The following is a 24,474-nucleotide window of genomic DNA, read 5'->3' as shown; positions in this document are numbered from 1 at the left end:
CCCACCATCAGGGACACGATGTCTAATCACTTGGTTAGATGTCCATGAGAACTTTCAAAAACTAATGAGCCCCAAAATGAGATTATAAATGGATTGATTTGGTTACACAAGTCATCTCTACTTTCAATAACTCATCAAAATTTTCTGCAAGTGGGTATAGTGGTGGTGAGTCAATGATTCCTCCTTGTTTGATTTAGTCAAAGTCATTTCTTTTTGTATTTAAATGGTATAAAAATACATTTTTAACAATAAAATATGATTTTTTATTATTTGAATTTAACCAAAGGACAAATGGCGGGGCATTGAAGATTTAATTTTCTCCAGCAAGTTGCATAAATTTATCTGTACTTTAAAATGTTAGATAATAGTTTATTTTAAAAAAACCAAGTTTTCTAATATTAAAATCAATACTAGCTCATGGGAAATTTAGAAAAATATATAACAGTATGAAAAAATAAAAATCACTAACCACCTTCTTAGAAACATTGTTAACATTTTAATGTATTTACTTTGAGTCTTTTTCTCCTATATAGTTTTACATACCGAATTCTGAATCACAGGACAAAAAAACAGTTGTGTTATATCTTTCCTCACTTAATTTGTATCATAAGTATTTTTGCATATCATTTAAAACTCTTTGTAAGTCTTTTAAAAAGACTACATAATCTTTCACATTGTAGAATTCCTACTGTGGAACATTGAAGATATTTTTTCAATTATTTTCTATTATGAATAATGTTATGGAGAACACATTTATCTATATAAATATCTTTCTCCATTTAAACTTGTTTCCTTGGGAGTTCTCCCAACTGCTTCTGGTTTGGCACTGCCCGATTTGATTGATTTTTGAGCAAATAAACTCTTAAAATTTTTAATATGCCTCTGTCTGTCTTTTAACTGTTCTGGTGTTAGCGGAGGGAACTGAGGGAAACCTCCACCAACCTCCAGGGGCAACTCGCAACCAGGACTAGTTGCCTGGTGAGCCCCTGAGCCCAGGATTTTCTCCCTGCTTGCTCCCTTCTGAGAAGGGCTGAGAGTAAGCCCTTCTCAGGTTCTGCGTTCTGCTCTGCAGCTTTTGAGTTATGAGCTTTGAGGATTTCTTTTTGGAAAGGGCCAGAGTTGGACTGGATCCGACTTAGAAACTGGACTGGGTCCAGGATTAGCTTGCTTCCAACTTCAATGGGACTGGGTCCAGTGTGCAGCCTCAGCTTTTGGGGGCTAGTATGAGACCTGCTGGGACACCCCACTCTCTCCTGAGCCTGCAGCCAGGATCCTGGGAAAGCTGGCGGAGGCCAGGGAAGGTTAAGAATTCATACCAAAGGCAGCTGGCCCAGACCTCTGTCTGTGGTACCTGATTGGGAGAGGAAAGTGGAATTTCATGTCCCTTCCATTCCAAATTCAGATTAGCAGGAAAAAACATTGGTTATCCATCCTTTCTCTCCCAGGGATAGTGATTGCCTTCTTGTTGTTCTCATTGTGTGTCCTGGTGCTTTGCTTGGCAACTGTCAGGTTGGAGGCCCCCAAAATGTGGCTGGACAGAAATGTGGGTTGCACTCCATTTGCAGGTAGGGTCCTACCGATGACTATTGCCAGCTCTTGAGGATTGTCTAAGTCTTTCTTTCTTTTGGTCACCTTTGGAAGTGGCTCTGGACCTTGGGCAGGCAGTGTCTTTCCCACCCTCTTTGGGGATGCCTTTTGTGTCTAGAGGGTTGTTCACTACTGCCAGGAATGTTAACTGTTTCTCCCTGTGAAACCTGACAAGACAGTCAAAAGGATTTTTCTTTTAAAAGTAGCTCTATGGTCAGAAGTTGACCAGATGGGAAGCTGATATTCAGCGTCTGACAGGAACTTCTTTTTAAAACCTTCTTTCCTAAACTAAAATAAAACTGTGTGCCTAGAGGGAAAGAATAACATTCTGGAGCCATTATGGGGGATTCACTAAAACAGTCCAAAGACTCACAGGTCTAAATCTAAAGGATAGGGATCTTTTTTTAAGTTAAATTTATTGGGGTGACAATGGTTAATAACATAGGATGTGTTTCAAGTGTACAACTCTATAATATATCATCTGTGTATTGCATCGCATGCTCATCACCTAGTCTAGTCTCCTTTCTTCACCATGTATTTGACACCCTTTTGATTTCTATCTTAGTTGAAGGTCTACCTGCTTTAAGGAAGCAAATTGAGGATAATGTAGTTGGATGGCTGGGTTAGCCTCTTGATGTCATTCAGGCTGCAATCCAATTTTTTTAAGATTTAAAAACAACTATAGTCGTCTTACAAATCAAGTCTTTATAAAAACAGAAATTTGGCTTTAGATACAATCCAGAGCTCTATTCTTTTTACCAACCCCCAATTCTCCTCTGTTCATCTCAAAAGGCTAGCAAACATTGTAGACCTGGATTTGAGGGGTGGGAGGAACCCTTCTTAGAGAAACTTACATCCTTTTTCTGTGTCTTTGAGATGTAAACATTCTACCTGCTCTTCTCCAGGGACACAGAGCCATTTCTTGAAATTCAAACTTTAGGGATATAATTCTGATCAGCAAAAAACCAAGAAGCTATTTGGAAAATAGGAGAAGGAAAAATCCTAGAAGTCTTTTGCACAAATGTTATTAAAAGCTTTAGCTATCTTAACTTATTCTATCCACCAGAAACACACTTTGGATTAAACTGTTCTTTTATAAACTGGTGAGTTTTGCATTATCATACTTGTCTCTTGGGTAAAATTTAAAAACAAAAGCTATAAGATCTCTGCATCGGTCTGTATGTTTGTATATGTCTAAGTATGTATGTTATAGAAATGTGATATTTTCCTACCTCCAGGTGATATTGCCAAAATTAATTTGTAAAGATCTATATATTTTTTTAATTGTTATTCAATTACAGTTGTATGCCTTTTCTCCCCTTCCCTCCCCACCACCCCAGCTGAACCCACCTCCCTCCCCCACCCCCAACATCCCCCTCGATTTTGTCCATGTGTCCTTTATAATAGTTCCTGCAATCCCCTCTTCCCACTGTCCCCACCCCACTCCCCCCTGGCCACTGCTAGACTGTTCCCCCCCTCAATGTCTCTGGTTGTATTTTGTTAGCTTTTTTCTTTTGTTGATTATGTTCCAGTTAAAGGTGAGATCATATGGTATTTGTCCCTCACTGCCTGGCTTATTTCACTTAGCATAATGCTCTCCAGTTTCATCCATGCTGTTGCAAAGGGTATAAGCTCCTTCTGTCTCTCTGCTGCGTAGAATTCCATTGTGTAAATATACCATAGTTTTTGGATCCACTCGTTTGCTGATGGGCACTTAGGTTGCTTCCAGTACTTGGCTATTGTAAATTGTGCTGCTATGAACATTGGGGTGCATAGGTTCTTTAGGATAGGTGCTTCAGGGTTCTTAGGGTATAACCCCAGTAGCGGAATGGCTGGGTCAAAGGGCAGTTCCATTTTTAGTTTTCTGAGGAAATTCCATCCTGTTTTCCACAGTGGCCTCACCAGTCTGCATTCCCACCAACAGTGCACTAGGGTTCCCTTTTCTCCACATCCTCTCCAACATTTGTTTGTTCAGTTGTTTATGTTGGCCACTCTGACTGGTGTGAGATGGTACCTCATTGTGATTTTAATTTGCATCTCTCTGATGCCTAGTGATGCTGAGCATCTTTTCATATGTCTCCGGGCCCTCTGTATGTCTTCCTTGGAGAAGTGTCTGTTCAAGTCCTTTGCCCATTTTTTAATTGGGTTGTTTGTCTTCCTGGAGTGGAGCTGTGTGAGTTCTTTATATATTTTGGAGATCAGGCCCTTGTCTGAGGTATCATTGGCAAATATGTTTTCCCATACAGTTGGTTCTCTTTTCATTTTAATGGTGTTTTCTTTAGCCATGCAGAAGCTTTTTATTTTGATGAGGTCCCATTTGTTTATTCTTTCCTTTATGTCCCTTGCTTTAGGGGATGTGTCTGTGAGGATGTTGCTGCGTGGAATGTCTGAGATTTTCCTGCCAATGTTTTCCTTGAGGACTTTTATGGTGTTACAACTTATATTTAAGTCTTTTATCCATCTTGAGTTTATTTTTGTGTATGGTGTAAGTTGCTGATCGAGTTTCATTTTTTTGCACGTAGCTGTCCAGATCTCCCAACACCATGGGTTGAAGAGGCTGTTTTTGCTCCATTTTATGCTCCTGCCTCCTTTGTCAAATATTAATTGACTGTAGAGACTTGAGTTTATTTCTGGGCTCTCTGTTCTGTTCCATTGGTCTATGTGCCTGTTTTTATGCCAGTACCAGGCTGTTTTGATTACAGTGGCCCTGTAATACATTTTGATATCAGGTATTGTGATCCCTCCTGCTTTGTTCTTCTTTCTCAAAATTGCTGCAGCTATTTGGGGTCGTTTATGGTTCCATGTAAATTTGTGAAATGTTTGTTCTATATCTGTGAAATATGTCATGGGTACTCTAATAGGGATTGCATTGAATGTATAAATTGCTTTGGGTAGTATGGCCATTTTGATGATGTTAATTCTTCCAATCCATGAGCATGGTACATGCTTCCATTTGTTTGTGTCTTCCTTAATTTCTTTCTTCAGTGTTGTGTAGTTTTCTGAGTACAGGTCTTTTACCTCCTTGGTTAGGTTTATTCCTAGGTACTTTATTTTTCTTGTTGCTATGTCAAATGGGATGTTTTTCCTGATTTCTGGTTCTGCAGTTTCGTTGTTGGTATACAGGAATGCCTTTGATTTCTGAGTATTGACTTTGTATCCAGCTGTTTAGCCAAATTCATTTATTAGGTCGAGTAGTTTTTTGATGGAGTTCATAGGATTTTTCCATGTACACTATCATGTCATCTGCAAACAGTGACAGTTTCATTTCCTCCTTTCCACTTTGGATGCCTTTGATTTCTTTTTCTTGTCTGATTGCTGTGGCTAGGACTTCCAATACTATGTTGAATAGGAGTGGTGAGAGAGGGCATCCTTGTCTTGTTCCTGACCTTAGTGGGAAAGCTCTAAGTTTTTGTCCATTGAGTATGATGTTGGCTGTAGGTCTCTCATATATGGCCTTTATTATGTTGAGGAATCCTCCCTTTATTCCCACTTTGCTGAGTGTTTTTATCAGAAATGGGTGCTGTACCTTATCAAATGCTTTTTCTGCATCTATTGATATGATCATGTGATTTTTGTCTTTGCTGTTGTTGATGTGATGTATTATGGTTATTGATTTGCAAATATCGTACCATCCTTGCATCCCTGGGATGAATCCCACTTGGTCATGGTGTATGATCTTTTTAATGTATTGCTGGATGCGGTTTGCCAATATTTTGTTGAGAATTTTAGCGTCTATGTCCATCAGAGATATTGGCCTGAAGTTTTCTTTCTTCATTGTGTCTTTATCTGGTTTTGGGATTAGGATGATGCTGGCTTCATAAAAAGAGTTTGAGAGTCTTCCATCATTTTGGATTTTTTCGAATAGTCTGTGAAGGATAGGGGTTAGCTCTTCCTTAAATGCTTTGTAGAATTCTCCTGTGAAACCATCTGGCCCAGGGCTTTTGTGTGTTGGGAGTTTTTTGATGACTGCTTCAATTTCGTCTGCTGTTATTGGTCTGTTCAGGTTTTCTGCTTCTTCTTCATTCAATTTTGGAAGATTATATTTTTCTAGAAATGTGTCCATTTCACCTGGGGTTTCAAATTTCTTGGCATACAGCTCTTCGTAGTAATTTCTTACAATCCTTTGTATATCTATGGTATCAGTTGTAATCTCTCCTCTTTCCTTTCTAATTGTGTTTATTTGGATCCTCTCTCTTTTTTTCTTGAGGAGCCTACTTAAAGGCTTGTCGATTTTGTTTATCTTTTCAAAGAACCAGCTCCTGGATTCACTGATCCTTAGAATTGTGCTTTTAGTCTCTATGTCATTTAATTCTGCTCTGATCTTGGTTATTTCCTTCCTTCTGCTTGCTCTGGGCTGTCTTTGTTGTTGTTCCTTGAGTTCTTGTAGGCGTAGGGTTAGGTTGTTTGTTTGAAATGTTTCTATCTTTTTAAGGTAGGCCTGTATTGCTATGAACTTCCCTCTCAGGACTGCCTTTGCTGTGTCCCATAGGTTTTGGGTTGTTGTGACTTCATTTTCATTTGCTTCCAGAAAGTTTTTGATTTCTTCCCTAATCTCGTTCTTGACCCATTCATTGTTTAATAGCATGCTATTCAGTCTCCATGATTTTGAGTGTTTTGGGTTTTTTCCTTTGGGGTTGGTTTCTAGTTTCAGTCCCTTGTGGTCAGACAAAATGCTTGATATGATTTCAATTTTCTTGAATTTGTTGAGGCTTGCTTTGTGTCCTATCATGTGGTCTATCTTTGAGAAAGTTCCCTGTACACTTGAAAAGAATGTGTATTTTGCTTCTTTGGGATGTAAAGCTCTATATATATCAGTTAAGTCCATTTCCTCTAGGGTATTGTTAAGTGACACAATATCCTTCTTGATATTTTTTTTGGAAGTACTGTCCATTTTTGACAGTGGGGTGTTAAAGTCCCCTACTATAATTGTGTTGCTGTCAATATCTTTCTTGAAGTCCTCCAAGATTTTCTTAATGTATTTGTGTGCTCCTATGTTGGGTGCATATATATTTACAATGTTTATTTCTTCTTGGTGGATTCTTCCTTTGAGTATTATGAAGTGACCTTCTGGGTCTCTCTTTATGGCACTTCTTTGGAAGTCTATTTTGTCTGATATGAGTATTGCTACCCCTGCTTTTCTTTCCTGTCCGTTTGCTTGGAAAATTTGTTTCCAGCCCTTAACTTTCAGTCTGTGTAAGTCTTTTTTTCCTGAGATGGGTCTCTTGTAGGCAGCATATGTGTGGGTCATGTTTGTTATCCATTCAGCTATTCTATGTCTTTTGATTGGAGCATTTAATCCATTTACGTTTAAGGTTATTATTGATAGGAAGTTATTCATTGCCTTTATTCCTACCTGTGTTCCTCTGTCTTTCTCTTTTCTTTCCTTTCCTTAAAGCCGTCCCTTTAGCATCTCCTGCAGAGCTGGTTTGGTGGAAGTGTGTTCTTTTAGACTTATTTTGTCTGGGAAGCTCCTTTTTGGCCTTCTATCTTGATTGAGAGCCTTGCTGGGTAAAGTAGTCTTGGTTGCAGGCCTCTGGTTCTCATTACTTGGAATATTTTTTGCCATTCTCTTCTGGCTTGGAGCGTTTCCATTGAGAAGTCAGTTGCTAACCTTATTGGGGCTCCCTTGTATGTTACTTCCTGTTTCTCCCTTGCTGCCTTTAAGATCCTCTCTTTATCTTGGAATTTTGCCGTTTTAATTATGATGTGTCTTGCAGTGGGCCTCTTTGGGTTCCTCTTGGTTGGGACTCTTTGTGTTTCCTGGATTTGGGTGACTTTTTCTCTCCTCAGATTAGGGAAATTTCCCATCATTACTTTTTCAAACAGGTTTTCTATCCCTTGCTCTTCTTCTTCTCCTTCTGGTATTCCTATTATACGGATATTGTTACGTTTCATGTTGTCCTGCATTTCCCTTATTGCCTCTTCATTCTTTCTGAGCCTCTTTTCCTTTTCTTGCTCTTTCTGGGTGTTTTTTTTCTACTTTGTCCTCCACCTCAGTGATCCAATCCTCTGTTTCATCAAATCTGCTTTTCATTCCTTCTACTGTGTTCTTCAATTCCGAAATTGTATTCTTCCTTTCCTCTTGGCCCTTGTTGATAGTTTCTATTTCATTTTTCATGTTAATATAGTTTACGGTAAGTTCATTGTAGTTTCCCTGTAGTTTCTGGTAGTTCTCTGTGAGCTCAGTGAGCTTCCTGATAACCATTGCTTTGAACTCAGTATCTGATAGTTGACTTGCCTCTTTTTCAGTTAGCATTCTTTCTGAGGCTTCCTCCTTTCCTTTCATTTGGGGATTGTTTCTTTGTCTTCCCATTGTTTGTGAGACTCTTCTTGTTAGCCTCTGCTTCTTAAAATGATCTATTCTGACTCCCTGGGTTAATGGTATGAACTTCTATGGTAGAATGCCAATGGGATTCAGTGCTGCTGTCTCCTTAATCTCCTGTGCTCACTGGTCTTGAGCTGCCGTTTATGGGTGTAACATGGTCTAACTCTGGTCTTTTCAGCACTCCAGGTTTTATTGTCTCACCGTCAGATCTTTCAATGTCCTCTATCTTTGGTCTCCTATCTTCATACATGCTGGAATACCGTTGTCTGTTCGCTCTGCTCCTCAGATCAGCTAGGTGTTTCATGGTGTTGAGGGGAAGTGGACTCTGCTCCCACCTATCTCGCCGCCATCTTCCGGATTCCCACAGTTATTTTCTTAGTAAGTTTCAAGGATTGAACATTTTTAAGGCTTTTCATAGCACTACCAAAATCACTTTCAATTTATCAATTTTATTCTCCTTTTGGAAACGTTTGAATTATCACTATTCTGAAAAGTAACATCTAAAAACTATCAAGTAAGCATAATTCTTTCAATACTTCTCATGATTTTGATTTAGTTTCTTCAAAATCTGTTGTGAATACACAACAATCCCTAAAAAAGTACAGAACAAATGTTACTTAGAAAATTCATTTGCAGCTTTTGATTTCTTCACCTAATTAAATGCTTCTTTTTTCACAGTCAGTTTCCTATTTAATTCAATTGTGTTGATATTTCGAACTTAATTTTAACTTAACCATTTTCAAGGCAGCAGAGGTGTGACTGTGTACACGCATCAATGCATGGGCTCTGGTTGGAGTCTTCTCTTCTGAAAGGCTACTGTTGTTAATGGTGTTCGTCTCTTGGGTGATTGAAAATGCCTATTTGACAAGTAGCTGTGGAAGTCAGACCACTGATCCTTCCAGGAGAAGATAGGCTGTTGGTCATTTATTCATACCTGCTTCCTGGTCTGAATAGAAGAAAATATTTCCCTCTTTAGGGCTTTCCAATGTTTTTCATGGTGTGGCATACACTGAAAATAATGATACTTGTTTTGTACACTGGAGCAAACAAATGAGGCTGATGTGATCAGAGGTGCCTGCTGCGAAGCCTGGGCCCAGCTGGCTGTCATAAGGGCTGAGGGATCCATGTTCCACCCCCTATAAACCATTCACAGTACATCAGAGCCAGCCCTGCATCCTAAGGATCCTAGGAGAATGTTTCTTCTGATGTTATGAAGAGCATATCTTTCTTTTGAAAAAGATGCTATTCCTGTGTGTGTGTGTGTGTGTGTGTGTGTGTGGTTAAGCTACTGTATTTCTTATGTTGATTACATGGGGGGGGGGCTTATCACTGTGAAACCCCTCCTTAGTAGAAATGTAGATATTTTTCTTAACAAGTTTCTGATTCTACCTCTCCACGGTTGTCCACAAAATAGGCTTACCTCCTCTTCCAAAAGTTTTACTTATTTGATTTCTCTCACCTGGGAGTCATTCATTCAAGGATTCTTACCTGAGTTCTACTATGTACCAGGCACTTTGATAAGCACTGAGAACAGAGAACTGGTCAAGGCAGCTTCTGACTCTGAGGTGCTCACAGTTTAGTGGTGGGGACCACTGGAGAGGTAAAGAAAACAAGCATTTCAGGGTGGGAGGTACAAAGTTCCATGCCTTTCTCCCTGGGGCAGGTAGGAAGGCTTCCCAGAAACAGTGACATTTGAGCTGTGACTTCGAGGAGGAGGGGGAGTTGGACATTCCAATCAGGAAACAGAGTACTGGATAAGAGACAGAAACTGGTGGTTTTGAGAATAGGTGAGCTTGTCCGTGTGCCTGGCACTCCAATTCCATGCGGCGCCTGCAAGAGCAAAGAGGATGAGGTTGGAAAGGGAGGTAGGGTTAGGTTTTGAGGAGCCTTGCCTGCTGAAAGGCAGGGTTAGGACTTTCTATGCCAGGAGGCTGACATTCCTAGACTTGTATTTGGGAACATCGCTCTGGTATCAAGGTGGAGAACAGATGTGTGGATGGCTGGGACAGTCATTAGGAGACTGCTGCAGCTGGAAACAGAACTAAGTGGTGAGGGCTTGACCTCGGGCCAGGGTGCTGGGGTGGATGAGAGAAGGCAGTGGTGGTAGGATTCCTAGGAAGCACTATAGGAGTAGGAGAGAAGTCAGTTGGGGCAATGCAGTAAATGATGATTTCATTAGCAAAGAGGGTGAAAAGCTTAAGGCCCTCACCCAGCTCTTCACATCCAACCCATCCTTCAAGATCCAAGCCGAGTGCCCTCGCCTTTACAAGCCTTCTTCCATCCTTGTCCCCTTAGGGACCACTTTCTTCCCAGAATAGCTACACTTGCTCCCTCAGTTACTTTGTGTGTGTTAGTGCTGTTTCCTAAACCAGACTGTAGGACTGTCATTCCCAAGCTCCTCGTGGCATGCTTCCCTGATATTCATCCCAGTGACTGTCTCACAGTGTCGGCATTTACTAGGTGCTATCTATAATAGGCAGTGGGGCGTAGTGCTGTGCTTACAAATGAATCTTTTTTTTTGTCTTTTAAGAAGAAAGATCTTTATTGAAGTATAAAGACATGCAATAAACCCCCTATATAATATTGATATAAAATGGAACTGCTCTGGTTAACACAGGGGCTGAAGGCCCAGAGTCCAGGACTTGTGGCTTCCTCTTTTGTAGGGTTCCATGAGGCACAGTTTGAAAGCCGGTGGGTTGGTCATGCGTTTTGGAGTCAGATAGAATGAGTTCTAATCCCTGCCCTGTTACTTCCTTAGCTACAATACAGTAGATAAATGGGGAAACTGCCCCGAGCCTCACTTTCTGCTTTGTAAATCAGGGTCAACAATACTTTCAGTGTAGGGTAATTGTGAGGAAGAAGTAAGATAATGCATGCAAAAATCTCTGGCACTTAGTAAATGCTCATTAGGTCATAGCTGTTGGTAAAAATAACAAGACATTTGCTAACTGATTGAATAACTGATCCCTACTCAAACTAGTACTTGTTCAGTCTAAATAAACCTACTCAGGGTTGGGGTGAAGTTCTGGGTGAGTTTGGGATGTAGAAGGGACCCAACCTTGTCTCATGCGCCCTGCGCTCCATAAACCCACAATGGCCTGCCTTTGCATGTGGGTCTATCAATATTTAACGTGTGGGTGTCAGTTGCGGTAAACTGAGCACGTCCCAGCAGCAACTTGAATTAATCATATGCAGGAGGGAAAATAAAGTGCCTTTTTCTCAGAGCTCCAGGTTGTACTGGCTGCACTGGAGCCTGGAAACCCCAGAGGGAAATTTCTGCTGATGGAGGACCCCGAGAAGAAGCTGAACCAGAAAAGTGACGGCAAGTCCCGGAAAGTACGATTTAAGATCTCCTCCTCCTACAGTGGCCGAGTGTTGAAGCAGGTCTTTGAGGATGGGCAGGAATTAGAATCGCCAAAGGAGGAGTACCCTCACAGTTTTCTCCAAGAGTCCCTTGAACCAATGGATGGTGTTTACGGGTCTGGGGAAGCCCCCAAACCCCGGCCGTACCCCCCCAAGCTGACTGCTCAAAGGATCAGCGTGTTTAGAGAGGGCAATGCCTACACTCTGGCGGGAAGCCAGCCTTTCTTCAACGATTACAAGGCAAATGACCATAAGGTTGGTATTGTGCGTGGTGTATAAGCTTTAAAGATTAAAGTGCATTTAGAGAAACACCTGAACGTTTCAATTTTGTGTCATGCTCACGCTCTGGTGCCCACGAGGGCTGTAGGCACACCATGTGGAAGTCGCTCTTAGAATATTTCTGGGAGAAAAATAACATGCTTGTTGACCACTTATTGGAAAGTGCAGTAAGCATGGATAGTGTTCAAATTCCATCCAGGGTGAAAAATTGTCACTGGGTCTTTGGTGGAGTTATCTCAGTAAGTAAATTAAATAGCGGCACAGTGGTTTTCAGGTTGCCTGGCTGCTGTTTTAGAAAATTATGCAGCAATGGGTTGATTTGTTCCCAAAAGAGCTAAGTATTTGAAAGTGCTCATTTTACCCCAGGCAATTATTCCCCTTGTGGTTAATCCATGTCTTGCCCCCCGACCTCCATCTCCTTCTTGCTGCCTGCTTTAAAAAAATGTCTGTCAGTTTATTTATTTTGCCTTTGTGTTGCTCATTAGCATGAACACTGGGTAGGTGGAGTCCTGGGAAGAGGTGGTGAAAAGCAAATCACTCAGAGGAAATGTTAGATGGGGAAGAAGTTGGAGCCACAAGTTCATTTGAAACATGTATTTTATTTGTGAATTTCAGTTATTTTCTCCAGTACCATGAATAATCAAAAGCCCATACATGATATATATATTTTTTAAGTTAGAAGAGCCTGGAAAAGTAATCACTGATTTCCAAAATCTAATAGGAGATGTGTATATATTCTCTGCCAGTGGGACTATGCATGTGTTTGTTTTTTTAAAGATTAAATACAATTATGTAACATACCAGGGTACTCATGAATAGCATACCAGGATTTGTACTCATCTTTAAAGTGTGAAATTCTGGTAACTAGTCTGTTATCATTTTTATTGGTAGTTTCCTAAGGCAACAAATAATACATTTATTGCAGACAAATGTATTGGCCTTGCTAGCATTGATAAAAGTATAATTATGGGCATGTCCACATTTATGAAACTGGCAAAGATAATGGCAGTTTTTTGGTATTATAGGGGGCTGGAAGGAACAGCCCCTCACTTTACTGGAGTGGCTTATGCATTGCAAAACACTGTCACATACAGTCTCTTTGGGTCTTCACCATAGACTTGAGGAGAAAGGCCAAGTATGGCCATTCCCATTTTGCAGATGAGGAACACTGAGTGCCAAGTTTTTAAGGGACTCACCCAGTATTACAGGTCATTGGTGCAGAGTCAGAATAAGATCCAAGGTCTTCTGATTCTCTATGCTTTTTGCCCTATGGAATATTCCTTTTTAGAGAATAAAACCACTACCAATAATGTTGATGATAACAGTAACAGTTACCATTTACTGAGTGCTCTTTATGTCCTAGGTACTTAGCCATCTTGTTCTTACACTATCTCTTTTGACCTAAATCTTATTTGTAAATTTAGAATTTACAAAGTTGTAGTTTATACAATGCCTTGAACAAGGCTACAGTAGATAGTATAGGACTGCTTGACCTTCATCAGTGAGTATGTCAAACTTGACATTCATGTAAAGATATGATTAGGCATGGATTTATGCAACCAGAAAACTGAGTCTTCATGGCAGCATGGCACAATTGATTGAAACACTAGACTCTGGAGGCCATGTTCAGGGTTAGATTCCTGCCTGGTCCAGTTATCCTTGTTTTCTTCGTTATCTTATCTAGTGCCACATCCCAGTCCAGCCAGCCTCTAGGTATGAGAACGGTTGGGATGGATTCATGTACTTGTACCCACTGAAACAGGCTGTCAGTGTGGTATTCATGAAAAATGAAGAAATGAGAGCTGGGAAGTCAAGATTTTTCAATAATGAATCCAACTGTAAAATAACCCCTAGTAAATATTGGCTATGAGGCAACAGTAGGTAGTAGCACAATTAAAAGTAAAGGCTCTGAACTTGAACAGATATCTGTATACCCAGGTGTATAGCGGTTTTATTCACAATTGCCCAAAGGTGAAAACAACCCAAATGTCCATCAGTAGATGAATGGACAAACACAATATTGTATATACAGACAATGGAACGTTATTCAGTCTTAAAAAGGAAGGAAATTTTTGACACATGCTGCAACATGGATGAAATCTGAAGGCATTATGCTAAGTGAAATAAGTCACAAAAGGACAACTGTGTAATTTCACTTATGTGAGTAGTCAGATTTATAGAGACAGAAAGTAGAAAGGTGGTTGCCAGGGGCTGGGGGAGAGGAGAAGGGGGCATAACTGTTTAATGGTACAGAGTTGCAGTTTGGGAATAAGAAAAAGTTCTGGAGATCGACGATGGTGATAATTACACAATGATGTAGAAGTACTTAATGCCAGCAAACTATACACTTAGAAATGGTTAAAATGGTAAATTTTATGTATATTTACCACATTAAAATAATGTATATTGTTTACTTTTTAATGTTACTGTTGACACTATTATAGATGTCCCCATTTCCCCCTACCCCATTGCCCACCTCCACCCACCCCCACCTCGCCTTCCATCTGGCCATCACCACCCTGTTGTCTGTGTCCATGGGCCATGCATGTATGTTCTTTGGCTCATCCTTTCACCTTCTTCCATCCAGTCCCCCAAGCTACCTCCCCTCTGACAGCTGTCATTCTGTTCCATGTACCCATGCCTCTGTTTCTGTTTTGTCCATCAGTTTATTTTTTTCATTAGATTCCACATGTAAGTGAGATCATTCATTTCTTGTCTTTTTCTGACTAGTTTATTTCATTAAAAATAATATATATATATTATTTATATACTAGTTTATATATATAAACTATGTATATATATATATACATAGTTTAAAACAAGGGCTCTGATGTCAGTTAAATCTGGGCTCACTGTCCATTCCACCTAGATACCCATGTGAGCTTGCACAGCCCCTTAACCTTGCTGAGCTTCCATGTCACAATCTGTGATGTGAGGGTAATAAAGTACCTGCTAACAACGATTGTTGTGGTGATGAAAAAGAGGAACCACACAAGAGGCACTTAGCAGTGTGCCTGGCACCTTGCACATGCTCAGTAAGTGTCCCCTACCATTGTGAAAATGACCAGGTTCTTATGAAAGAAATATTGAGTCTTTTAAAATTTTTATGTGATGGATAGAGAAAGTGGTTATAAATAATCAAATATTTTAAGGGATTGGGACTGACTGAAGTTTATATGTTTCCTTAAAAAATGGAAGGAAAAGGAAGAAACTAGCATTTACTGAATAGCCACTTTATACCAAATATGTAAATTTACCTTTATAATACTTCTATGAGAAAGAATTTTACAAATTGGAAAAACAGAAATTCATAGGGGTTCAGTAACTTGCAAATCTCACAGAACTGTCAAATAATATTTGAATAAAACTTGAGCTCAGGTCTGCCTGCCTCCAAAGCCCACTGAGTTTCTAGTACTCACTGAATGTTTCTGCTTTAAGTCAGAGCAGTGGAAGGGTGCCACGGTGACTGGAGAGCAATCTTGGCACGTTGCCACTGACATCAGGGTGTTTATGAAGCTCAATCCCATAGGTTACCATTCTGGCCACTATGGGAGGAAACAGAAAATTCCTGGCCCCATCCTGGCCCTCTATAATGTAAGAGAGGGTGTCCCTCACAGGCAATAGCCTGTAACCAGATAAGGTGAAGTTTAGTTACACCTGGAGAGTTTCCTTAGACACAAGGAAGAACTTGGCTGTCAGGGTGACTGAAACTTAAACACACCTGAAGGGTGATTTGGGACCATCCCTCTTTGGAATACATTAAAAATAAATTTACTGTACTCTCCTGGGTGTCTCAGATACTGAGAGGTAGAAGGTTGAACCAGATGACTGCAGACTTTTTAAAGTTTATTGACAGTTTTGACTTGAAAAAAAGAAACCAGCCGTAGAGACAAAAAAAAAAAAAAAAGAAGAAGAAGAAGCTCCCTAGTAACTGAACCTCTTCAGCTGTGGGAGTGGAAACGGAACCTTCCAAAAGTGCCACCATCTTTATCTTCTGCTGTTCAGAAACTGATAGCCCAGAGTGTGAAACAGGAACCCGGCATGCATCAGACTATAGGAAATGGAAGCTGCCACATGATCCCTAGAAGAGAGGGAGGGAAAACAGGGCCAGGTAGGAAGCTTGTGGCTTCATAAATAATTGTTGAAACTCCATGGGTGTTTCAAGGAAAGGGACCTGAATATTGCAATCCCACTCCAGCCAGGTTGAGACTGCTTACGTGTAGGGACTAATTAGATTTGGTTGATACGGGTCTACAAAACCAGGGCAGAATATTTCATGGGGAAGCATTTAGTTGTGTAGCCCGATTGGGCATGTCCTAACTACTAAAAGACCAGTTTTTAATAATAATAGCAGTAACAATGCCTACCCTCTGCATGGTAATTTCAGCTTTTGCAAACCTGGTTTTATATATTCTTCATAGCACCTCCACACCTGGAAGATGATAGAATGAGCCACAGGGATGAGAGTTAAAATATGAGAGTTTAATTGCTTCATCGCCCCAGAAGCCAGGTGTGTTGGGGCAGGGTCCTAACACCTGAGGCCCTAAGTCTTAACTTTTATATCACTGGTTTTTGGGATGTTGGAGGCTCTCTAAATAGAGGCTGGGGGAACAGGAGAGCACCCAGGAGTCTCAGGACAGCACCTGTTTACCACCAGTGTAGAGGTATTTCTATGTTTTCATTTTTAAAGTTTGTGGTAGTTAATGTATACGAGATAGATGGCAGCCCATTTACGGGTGAGCAAACTGAGGTTCTGAGAGGCCAAATGGCTCTCCTATGTCCCATCGTTGGCGAGCAGGAGAATTGGGATCCCACTTTGTTTTCCTGCAAGCTTTCGTAGCTCTGGAAAGGGATATGCATTCTTAGTCGAGTAATCCCTGAACATTGACTCCCATGCTTCTCTACTGCATTGTGATGGTATCCAAATTATTCCTCAGCAAATGATTAAGGAATGAGGAGAAATCCATGCAAGGGCACATAAGCTACACAATGATGTGACAGAAGTATATTTTTGGACATGAGATTTTCATAGACGAATAATGAAAACAAGTTACAAGTTAATAATATATATTAACAAAATATATGATATATATTTATATGTAAATAAATATAATGATCTTATATTGGAGAGAGTGCTTGTGAATACTTTAGTATGGGTGCTAAGAATATGGACTTTACAGTGAAACAGAGCTGGGTTCGAATTCCAGCCACAGACTCTGAGTAACCTTGTAACCTTGAGAAGTATTTAACCCCACTGAGACCTGATCTCTCTATCTGTAGAATGTAGAAATCATAGCTTCTACCTCATGCAGATGTTCAGGGGAGAAGTGAGGTAATGCTCGTAAAATGCTTAACATAGTACCTGAGACAATAATAATAATGATAATAATAATAATAATAATAACTCAATAAATTGTATCCAGTATTGCTATTATTCATACATAGAAGAAATCTGGACTGATGTTTATTTTAAGAAGAGAATTCCTTTGAATTTATTAAGCACTCATTGTGCCTGGCCCTTCATCAGCTGCTGTGGGATGTGGTTGAAATATGCACTCTGGACTCTGCCCTGCAGAGTCTCACACTCTGGCTGTATGACTAGTTCAGCTTTGCTTGGTTACCTTCAGCAGGTGGAGGGAGAAGGCTGTTATGGTTTTCAGAGGAAGAAAACAAACAGGGAATGAAAGGTAGTGTTGTGGCCCGATGGCATCACGAGAGCTGGAGAGCAGGAGTTCCTTCCTCTCCTGTTTCCTGGGAAGGAGAACAGGTTCTGTAGCCCTGTATTTATTTGGTGATTGTTGGTGGAGATTCCATGCTCATTCTCCATTTCTCTAGTCCCCACCTATTATAGATTTTGGAAAGATAATCATCTACACGAATAATCTGAAAATCATACGAACCCCCATGGACAAAAGAGACTTCATGAGGAAAATTCTTCAGAAGGAAGGAGAGGTTGAGGAAGAGTCTCTGATGAGAAAAGAAGAAATCTATGGAGACAGCGACCAGAACAATGGCCCTCTGGCAGAGACAGAAAGCACGTTCCCCCTCAACCAGTACCCACAGGTGCGTCCAAGTGGTGCGCCCTGCTGCAGTGGTCTCCAAGTTGCCTTGGTTGTGCACTACTTATATAAAAACCTTCAAATATGACTACTTACAATGTCTAAATATTCAAGATGTTATGTTTTTATTATATTTTAATGGTACACTGTTAGCAATCATTGTTATAAATCCATATTTCAAACACTCCTAATTTTAATTTTTACATGGCTTCTTTTGAGATCTAATTAGGTATCTGTTGTTTTCACTTTGCAGTGTGGCTTAGCGATGGGAACGTCTTGCTCTAGAGATAGAAAAAAATAGCTCTGTCCTTTTCTTAGGGGTTTGCTGGTGCTTCTAGTATTGGTGTTATCCTCAGTCCACAGTTTCCTTGAAGAAATCTAGTAAAGTTGTAAGTCTTTAGATTTTGTAGAGATGAGTTTAGTTAAACTAAACAGTATCATTTGTAAATCCACGAGACCAAGCACAAGTAAACTGCAAAATGTTGCAATATGCTGAAAGTGAATGAATGAGCCAGGACACCATTGTCACTTTATGTGAAGTGGGGTCACTTTACATCATGCTTTTTAAAAAATATTTATTTTTATTTTTTTCAGAGAGAAGGGAAAGGAGGGAGAAAGAGAGGTAGAGAAACATTGGTTGCATCTTATGTGCCCCTAACGGGGGACCTGGCCCACAACCCAGGCATGTGCCCTGAGTGGAATCGAACCAGCCACCTTTTTGTCCACAGGCTGGTGCTCAATCCACTGAGCCACACCAGCCAGGGTACATCATGCTTATTCCAGGGTCCCTTGGGTACATTTTTCTAGTGACTGCCAGTCTTAGTGAAGGTGCCAGTGTCAACTAGTTTATTAAAAATTAGCATAGCAATTTCTTTTGAAAGTATTAGTAAAGCTTAATTTTATGCCTTCTTTAGATAAAAATATAAATAGTTCAAATGTTTTTCTCCATATACACTCCCCCCACCCCCAGAAACTGTTGCTCATACATGCTCAGGTGAGGGGGAGACTGATAATATTCGTTAGTTTGCAGTGGGGGTTGGGGGTGGGAAAAGCAATTATGATGAAATTAAACTAAGAGTAAAAGCTTGGATGGCAGCAGAAGTGCTTTTTTTTTTTCTCTTTAGATTCCATCTTTTGGGATTTGAAGCTTTCTGTGGGGCACACTGTCACCTGCCATTTTTTTCATGTGACAACATGGGCCAAAGGCTTCCTTGCACTAGAGTGATGTCCACCCCGGGAGGGTTTGGGGGACAGGGACAAGAGGGTCATGACCAGACTTCCACGAAAGGCTCTTGTTAAAAGTTCTGCTCACTGACACTCACGTCTCCTTCTAACTGGATCTCACACTCAATAAGGTATTTTTGAAATGCAAATCTATGTCATCCCTTCATCTCCCTTCTCCCCACCAAAATCTTTCACTGGCCTCTCTTCACTTGGCTAAAACCAAAACAGCTCGCTCAAAAACACTCTGTAGCCTGGCCACTCTTGGCCTCTTCAGCCTCATCTCTTACACATCTCTCCGTAGTCTCTCAGCCTCAGGCACACTGCCTGTCTAGTTGCCCCTCAGCTGTTCTTGGCTTTTTCTCACCAGAGACAACTTCCCTGTGCCTGGAATGTTCTGCAGGTTCCTTGCTGCCTGTCCTTCAGCCCCTGAGGTCTCAGTGGAGGTGTTACTTCCTCAGAGGGGCCTCCCCTGACTTCCACAAGGATAAAATTCCCAAGGAGGGACCAGGGCATCCCACACCCCTCCTCACAGTTGCAGTCTTGTATTTATTTGTGCAATTATTTGGTTAATGTTTGTTCTCACCGCATAAGATTTAGTCTCTGTGAGGGCACGGGCCATGCTTATGTTGGGTGTAAGACAGTAGTTCCATTGCCTTCCAAACCAGAGTCTGGCATGTAATAGGTGCTCAGTAAATATTAAATGTTTGTGGAAAGAACTTTGGAGTTTGGGACCCAAGTGCCAGCTGATCAGAAGGGTTCCGCCCCTGTCTGCCCTAGACAGCACTGTTCAGAATGTGGTACAGCAGTGGCAGACAACACCGTCGTGCAAGCACTCCCTCCCCATGTTAACGTTCACTCACTCAATCCCTTTTCATACCATGTTATAACTGGCAGGAGCATTGATTTTCAGACGAGAGCCAGAATGCTAAAGTACAGATCACATGGCAGCCCTGAATGGAAAAGCAACAACAGGCCTCATAGGACAATCACCTTTAAATTCCATTTGGAGAGAGCCCTGTGTTTCAGCCGTAGTGCCATAAACCAGGGCAGGGGTGTGCAGCAGAAAATTGCTGTGAAAGGTGATACTTCACTTGCCTGTCCTTTAGACTCTGTTTTAAATTGCTATTTGTTTGCCCACTCCCTCATGCAGTAAATGTCCAGGCAAGCTTCATCTAGAGAAGAACACCAAGGGGCCCCTTCTGACCAGGAGGCTCTCTGTTGTGTTGTGTGGGACAGGGCAGCGGCAGGGACCTTGATGAAAAGGCAGGGTGGGGCTGAAAGCCAGGCCACGCTGGGCCTCTGTAATAACTATGGAAGAAAAGGAGAGGGGGAACTGAACTGAGCTACCATGAAACGTGGAAGGGGCAAGATCTGCCTCTGCGTTCCATGGATTTGAGACCATGTATCATCTGGGCTCCTTTACGTTTTATGTGCTCTTGCCTTTGAAATAATAGCAATAAAAAATAAACACCAGTAATGATAGCTACCATCTACTGAGGGTCCACAATAGCCAGGCATCATGCCCGACGCTTTCCACACCATAGTCTGTTTCATGCTTGCAAAGACTCTGTGAGGTGGACATTACCAGTGGTCTCCTTCTGTGGCTGGGGAAACTAAGGTTCAGGGTAGTTAAGTAACTTGCCAGAGGTCATAGGAGCCAGTAGTCAAACTCAGGTCCACCTGACTGCCCATCTCACCGTGGTGACCACTTTGCTGAGCAGCCTCCAAATTGGTGCTGGTTACCATCTTCAGAGCTACTCAAGCCTTTGGGTCTGCAATGAAAGCTGAGGCCCCTTGCCTTGCACGTGGAGCCAGTAGGAGGTGGTTTGTGGAGGTTTGTTGGCTCTGGAACTGAAGCTATGCTGTACAACTGTGTTCTAAGTCCTGTTACTGAATAGTTTCTGAGAAACATGATGCATACATAAAACATAAAACATAATGCGAATGGAAGACCGATTCTTCTATCCTGCCTGCCTTGTATAGAACAGCAGCTCAGTGAATACTTGATTTAATGAATCATTAAATAATTAAATGAACATGTTGAGGGTGAGTGGTTGGAGAAGGGTGGTGACCCAAGGTAAGAATGGAAACTCCAGCAAAATCTCCAGCAACACATCAGGTAAAATTTGATTAATGATTTGGTTTTGTTCTCTATAGCAGGCTTACTGGGTCATTTTATTAATCTTTCAATATCTGATTAAACATTCTATACAAGCTAATTTTCAGATCACATGTGTAGCATTATGTTGTGATTCTTCTGTACTTTCTTTGACAACATCAACTTGTAGCATTAAAATCTCATTGGGATCAAGTATAAAACGTGGATTTGGCAGATAAATGTTCTGCAGCAATTTGCTTTAAGAACATCTTGGCAAATGTATTTCTTTTGAATACTTTTAGAGAAGAAAACAAATTCCTCCATTGTTAATATATGAAAGTATGGCAACAATCAATAAAATATTAACAGAAGGGTACAGAGACAGGATTTAGGTTTTTGTCAGTTGTATAATCACTTCCATTCCCTAAATCTAGAATGAATAAAATTTAACACCGTTTTAAGCACTGTACAGCACAATGGAGCTATTTTCAGAACTAATGCCTCCCTTTTCAGAGATTATTTTTATTATGAGGTTATAAAAGAAAGCGGTGTTAGCTGCGTTGAGCCACCCAGCAGATTCTAGCTGTGTTGGTATTTCCTAGAATTTAAGAATAGAAAGTGTTCCCTAGACATCATTGCTTTCTTTGTTTATTCTTTTGGCAAATATGTGAGCAGCAAATATTTTCCTGGCACTGCAAGGGATATCCAGGGAGTGATGTGAGACCAGCCAGCTCCAGGAGCTCCCTTGTCTAGTCAGCAGGAGCTTTCAGTAGGGCTGGAGACTGCCCTGCAGGGGGCAGTACAGACTGGTGGAACTCCCGGTCCAGGCCTGTGGGTGGGCAAGGCTCCAGAACACTAGAGAACAGTAGGACTTGGCTGGCTGGGGAGGAGGGAAAGGTTTCTGCAGTCCAGCTGCAGGGAGAGCTAAGAGCCAGAGGAAAGATGTGACTAAACATTTAAACAGCTGAGGGGACTGGGTTTTGATCTGAAGTTTATTTGGAAAGCACATGCTCATTAAAAGGTTTCTTGAGTGGCAATCACAGCTGCAGGCCACTTAATGAGTTGGGTGTCGGTGGGGAGAACAGCCCACAGAACCAGAGGCAGGCGTCCACACTGAGTTCCTGCCAGAGTCGGTAGGTGTCTGGACTAGGACTGTGGCTGTGGGGTGGAAGAAAGGGATGGATTTGAAGATGAAATGGACAAGACCTGGTGCTGGATCCACCTGGTTTAGAGCTGGTAAGGCTCCTTATTTCTCGGGAGGTTATAGGTCTCTGCGTGGTCTCTACGCAGGAGTGCAGAGATGGCCAATTTTCATGAGATGACTTAGGGGACAGCACAACAGTAGGTGGGGCGTTTTTCAGAGGGTGGGAGTCGAGGGCTGGAGATGTATTAGCAAGGCTTCGAAGTGAACTCTTATGCAGAACCCCTAATATGCCAGATAATATATAATTATATTTTCATATACTCTCCCATCTATTATTGCAGCTACTCAGAGGTAAGCCTCATCATTCTCATTTCACAGATAAAGAAATGGAGATTTAGAGAGGTGAAGGGAACTGCCCAAGGTGCAGAATTGATGTCAGAGGCAGGCCTGGGGCCCCATCACAGTTCTCAAAGAGAACAAAGATAAAGTATTGCAAGAATTCAGAGCTAAGTTCCCAGTTTGTAGCATCGACTCATTCATCCACTTGATCTCTCAGTCACACAAAACAATCTTTCTTGAGCACCTACTTTGGACAACTACAATGAGGGGCTGTATATGAAATCACAGGAGCATAAACTCTGGTCTTGACTGCCTCGGAGCAAAACTGCCTGTTTTTCTGCCACACTGCGTGACAACCGGCGAGTACAACCGGCGAGTAATGTAACTTCTCAGCATCTCATTTTTCCATCTGTAGCATAGTGATGATAATCCTTGTGTTTATCTCACGGGATGTCGTGGGCAGTAGATGGGTTGATATATGAAAGAAAGCTCTTAGAACAGTGCCTGGCACCTACTAGGTAGGCTACAAATGCTCACTCTTGGTATTTGGCAATGAGAAAAGCTAAGTCTTTGCCCTCATGGTGACAAAGGCGATGAAGAATGTGAAGTCACAAATGCAAGGCATGGTAGCAGGGGATGGTCTCTTACAGGTGTCAAAGCGGGAAACCTGCTTTGATAAAATTGCTGTGATTATTCTGTGCCTCTGGCCAGTTCCCTCGTTGGCATCTGTGGGGAACATTTTCCTTATTTTTCCATAGCCTTTGCAGCAGCCCAGTGCTCTTTTGACCTGCATGCGATCAATGAACTTGAACTGCTGCTATAACTAAACCCAACCCATCTCTTGCAGGAAGGGGAGCTTCCAGATGACAACTGTTTCCACTGCCGAGGGTCGGGCAGTGCCACCTGCTCTCTGTGCCACGGCAGCAAGTTCTCGATGCTGGCCAACAGATTTAAGGAGTCCTACAGGGCCCTGCGGTGCCCTGCCTGCAATGAGAATGGCCTGCAGCCTTGTCAGATTTGCAATCAATAGCCTGGGGCTTTGTATGTCTGCTTTTATCACATCCTCTCTAGAGTTATTTCTAATAAACTGCCCCCCACTCTCCCTCTCCCAGCAAGGAAGCCACAGTAGCTGTGATCTCTTCCACTCCTGGCAAAAAGAAAAAAAAAACACTTGACTGCTCAAAGACATCTCAGAGGCTGGTAACATCTCCATGTGGGACTAAGGGGCAGAGGCATTTTCGAATAAGAGTCGGCTTTAAAACTGATTCTAAAATTACCCTTCCAGGAACTCATAGCTGTATCTCCCTTGACTTAGCTCAGTGTTCTTCTTGTGTTAGTGAACAGATAAATGTTGACTTCAGGCAGCAGGCTGAAGTCATTTTCTGGTTGGGAGTTATTTTGCAAACCTAGGCAGTGAGAAAGAGATAAAAAAAAAGCAGATTTCTGATGAACCAAATTCTTGTTGCTTATAGTGCATTTCAAGTCATCATTGGTCAAATTCAATTTTTAATTAAGCAGAAGAAGGAAGGGATGCCCAATGCCCGAACGCACTGGCAGGCCGCAAAAGCAAAACAGCAGTTACGTGCTGCTCTGTGCGGAAGACAGGCCCGCTGAGGAGGCCTTTCCTGCAAAGTCTCCAGTCCCTCCTGTGTGACGTGCTTGGGTAATATTCATGCAGATGACAGCAAGCCTCCTTCCTAGGACAAGATGAGATGAGACGTTTCTGCGTGCCTCTAAACTATCGAGGATATAAGCCAAGTCAAAGCTTTTTATGATAAATTTGGTGCTTAAGTACTTGTGTGTGATATGACTTCTTCCAGTCCTGAATTATTACCAAATAAATAAATCTATTCTGAGTGTAAGATAGAGCTATAGTCTCCTCATAAGAGACTGTGGATGTTTCCTAGGTATCTACTGGAAACCTCTAAAAGAAAAACTGACCAAGGCTGATTTCTAGCAATTATCTTTCTACTGTCTATGACTACCCATACTGAGGACAATTTTTTCCTCTTAAAGTTGATTCTAAAATTAGAAAACTGCGTTTGTTAATGAACTT

General features: G+C 41.4%; 1 protein-coding gene across 1 annotated transcript in view; it reads left to right on the top strand.

The window, feature by feature from the left end:
- Positions 1-23,550, top strand: part of GRXCR2 (glutaredoxin and cysteine rich domain containing 2) — a 48,780-nt gene extending 25,230 nt beyond the window's left edge. Inside the window, exons 2-4 of the mRNA XM_024575045.3 lie at positions 11,136-11,530; positions 17,390-17,617; positions 23,266-23,550. Of these exons, the coding sequence (XP_024430813.2) occupies positions 11,136-11,530; positions 17,390-17,617; positions 23,266-23,448 (806 nt within the window). The 3' untranslated portion in view covers positions 23,449-23,550. The remainder of the gene's footprint in view (positions 1-11,135; positions 11,531-17,389; positions 17,618-23,265) is intronic.
- Positions 23,551-24,474: the final 924 nt, after the last annotated feature.

The sequence above is a fragment of the Desmodus rotundus genome, chromosome 10 (assembly GCF_022682495.2).
Source record: "Desmodus rotundus isolate HL8 chromosome 10, HLdesRot8A.1, whole genome shotgun sequence".
Lineage (NCBI taxonomy): Eukaryota > Metazoa > Chordata > Mammalia > Chiroptera > Phyllostomidae > Desmodus > Desmodus rotundus.
This window is presented reverse-complemented; position numbering and strand designations above follow the sequence as displayed.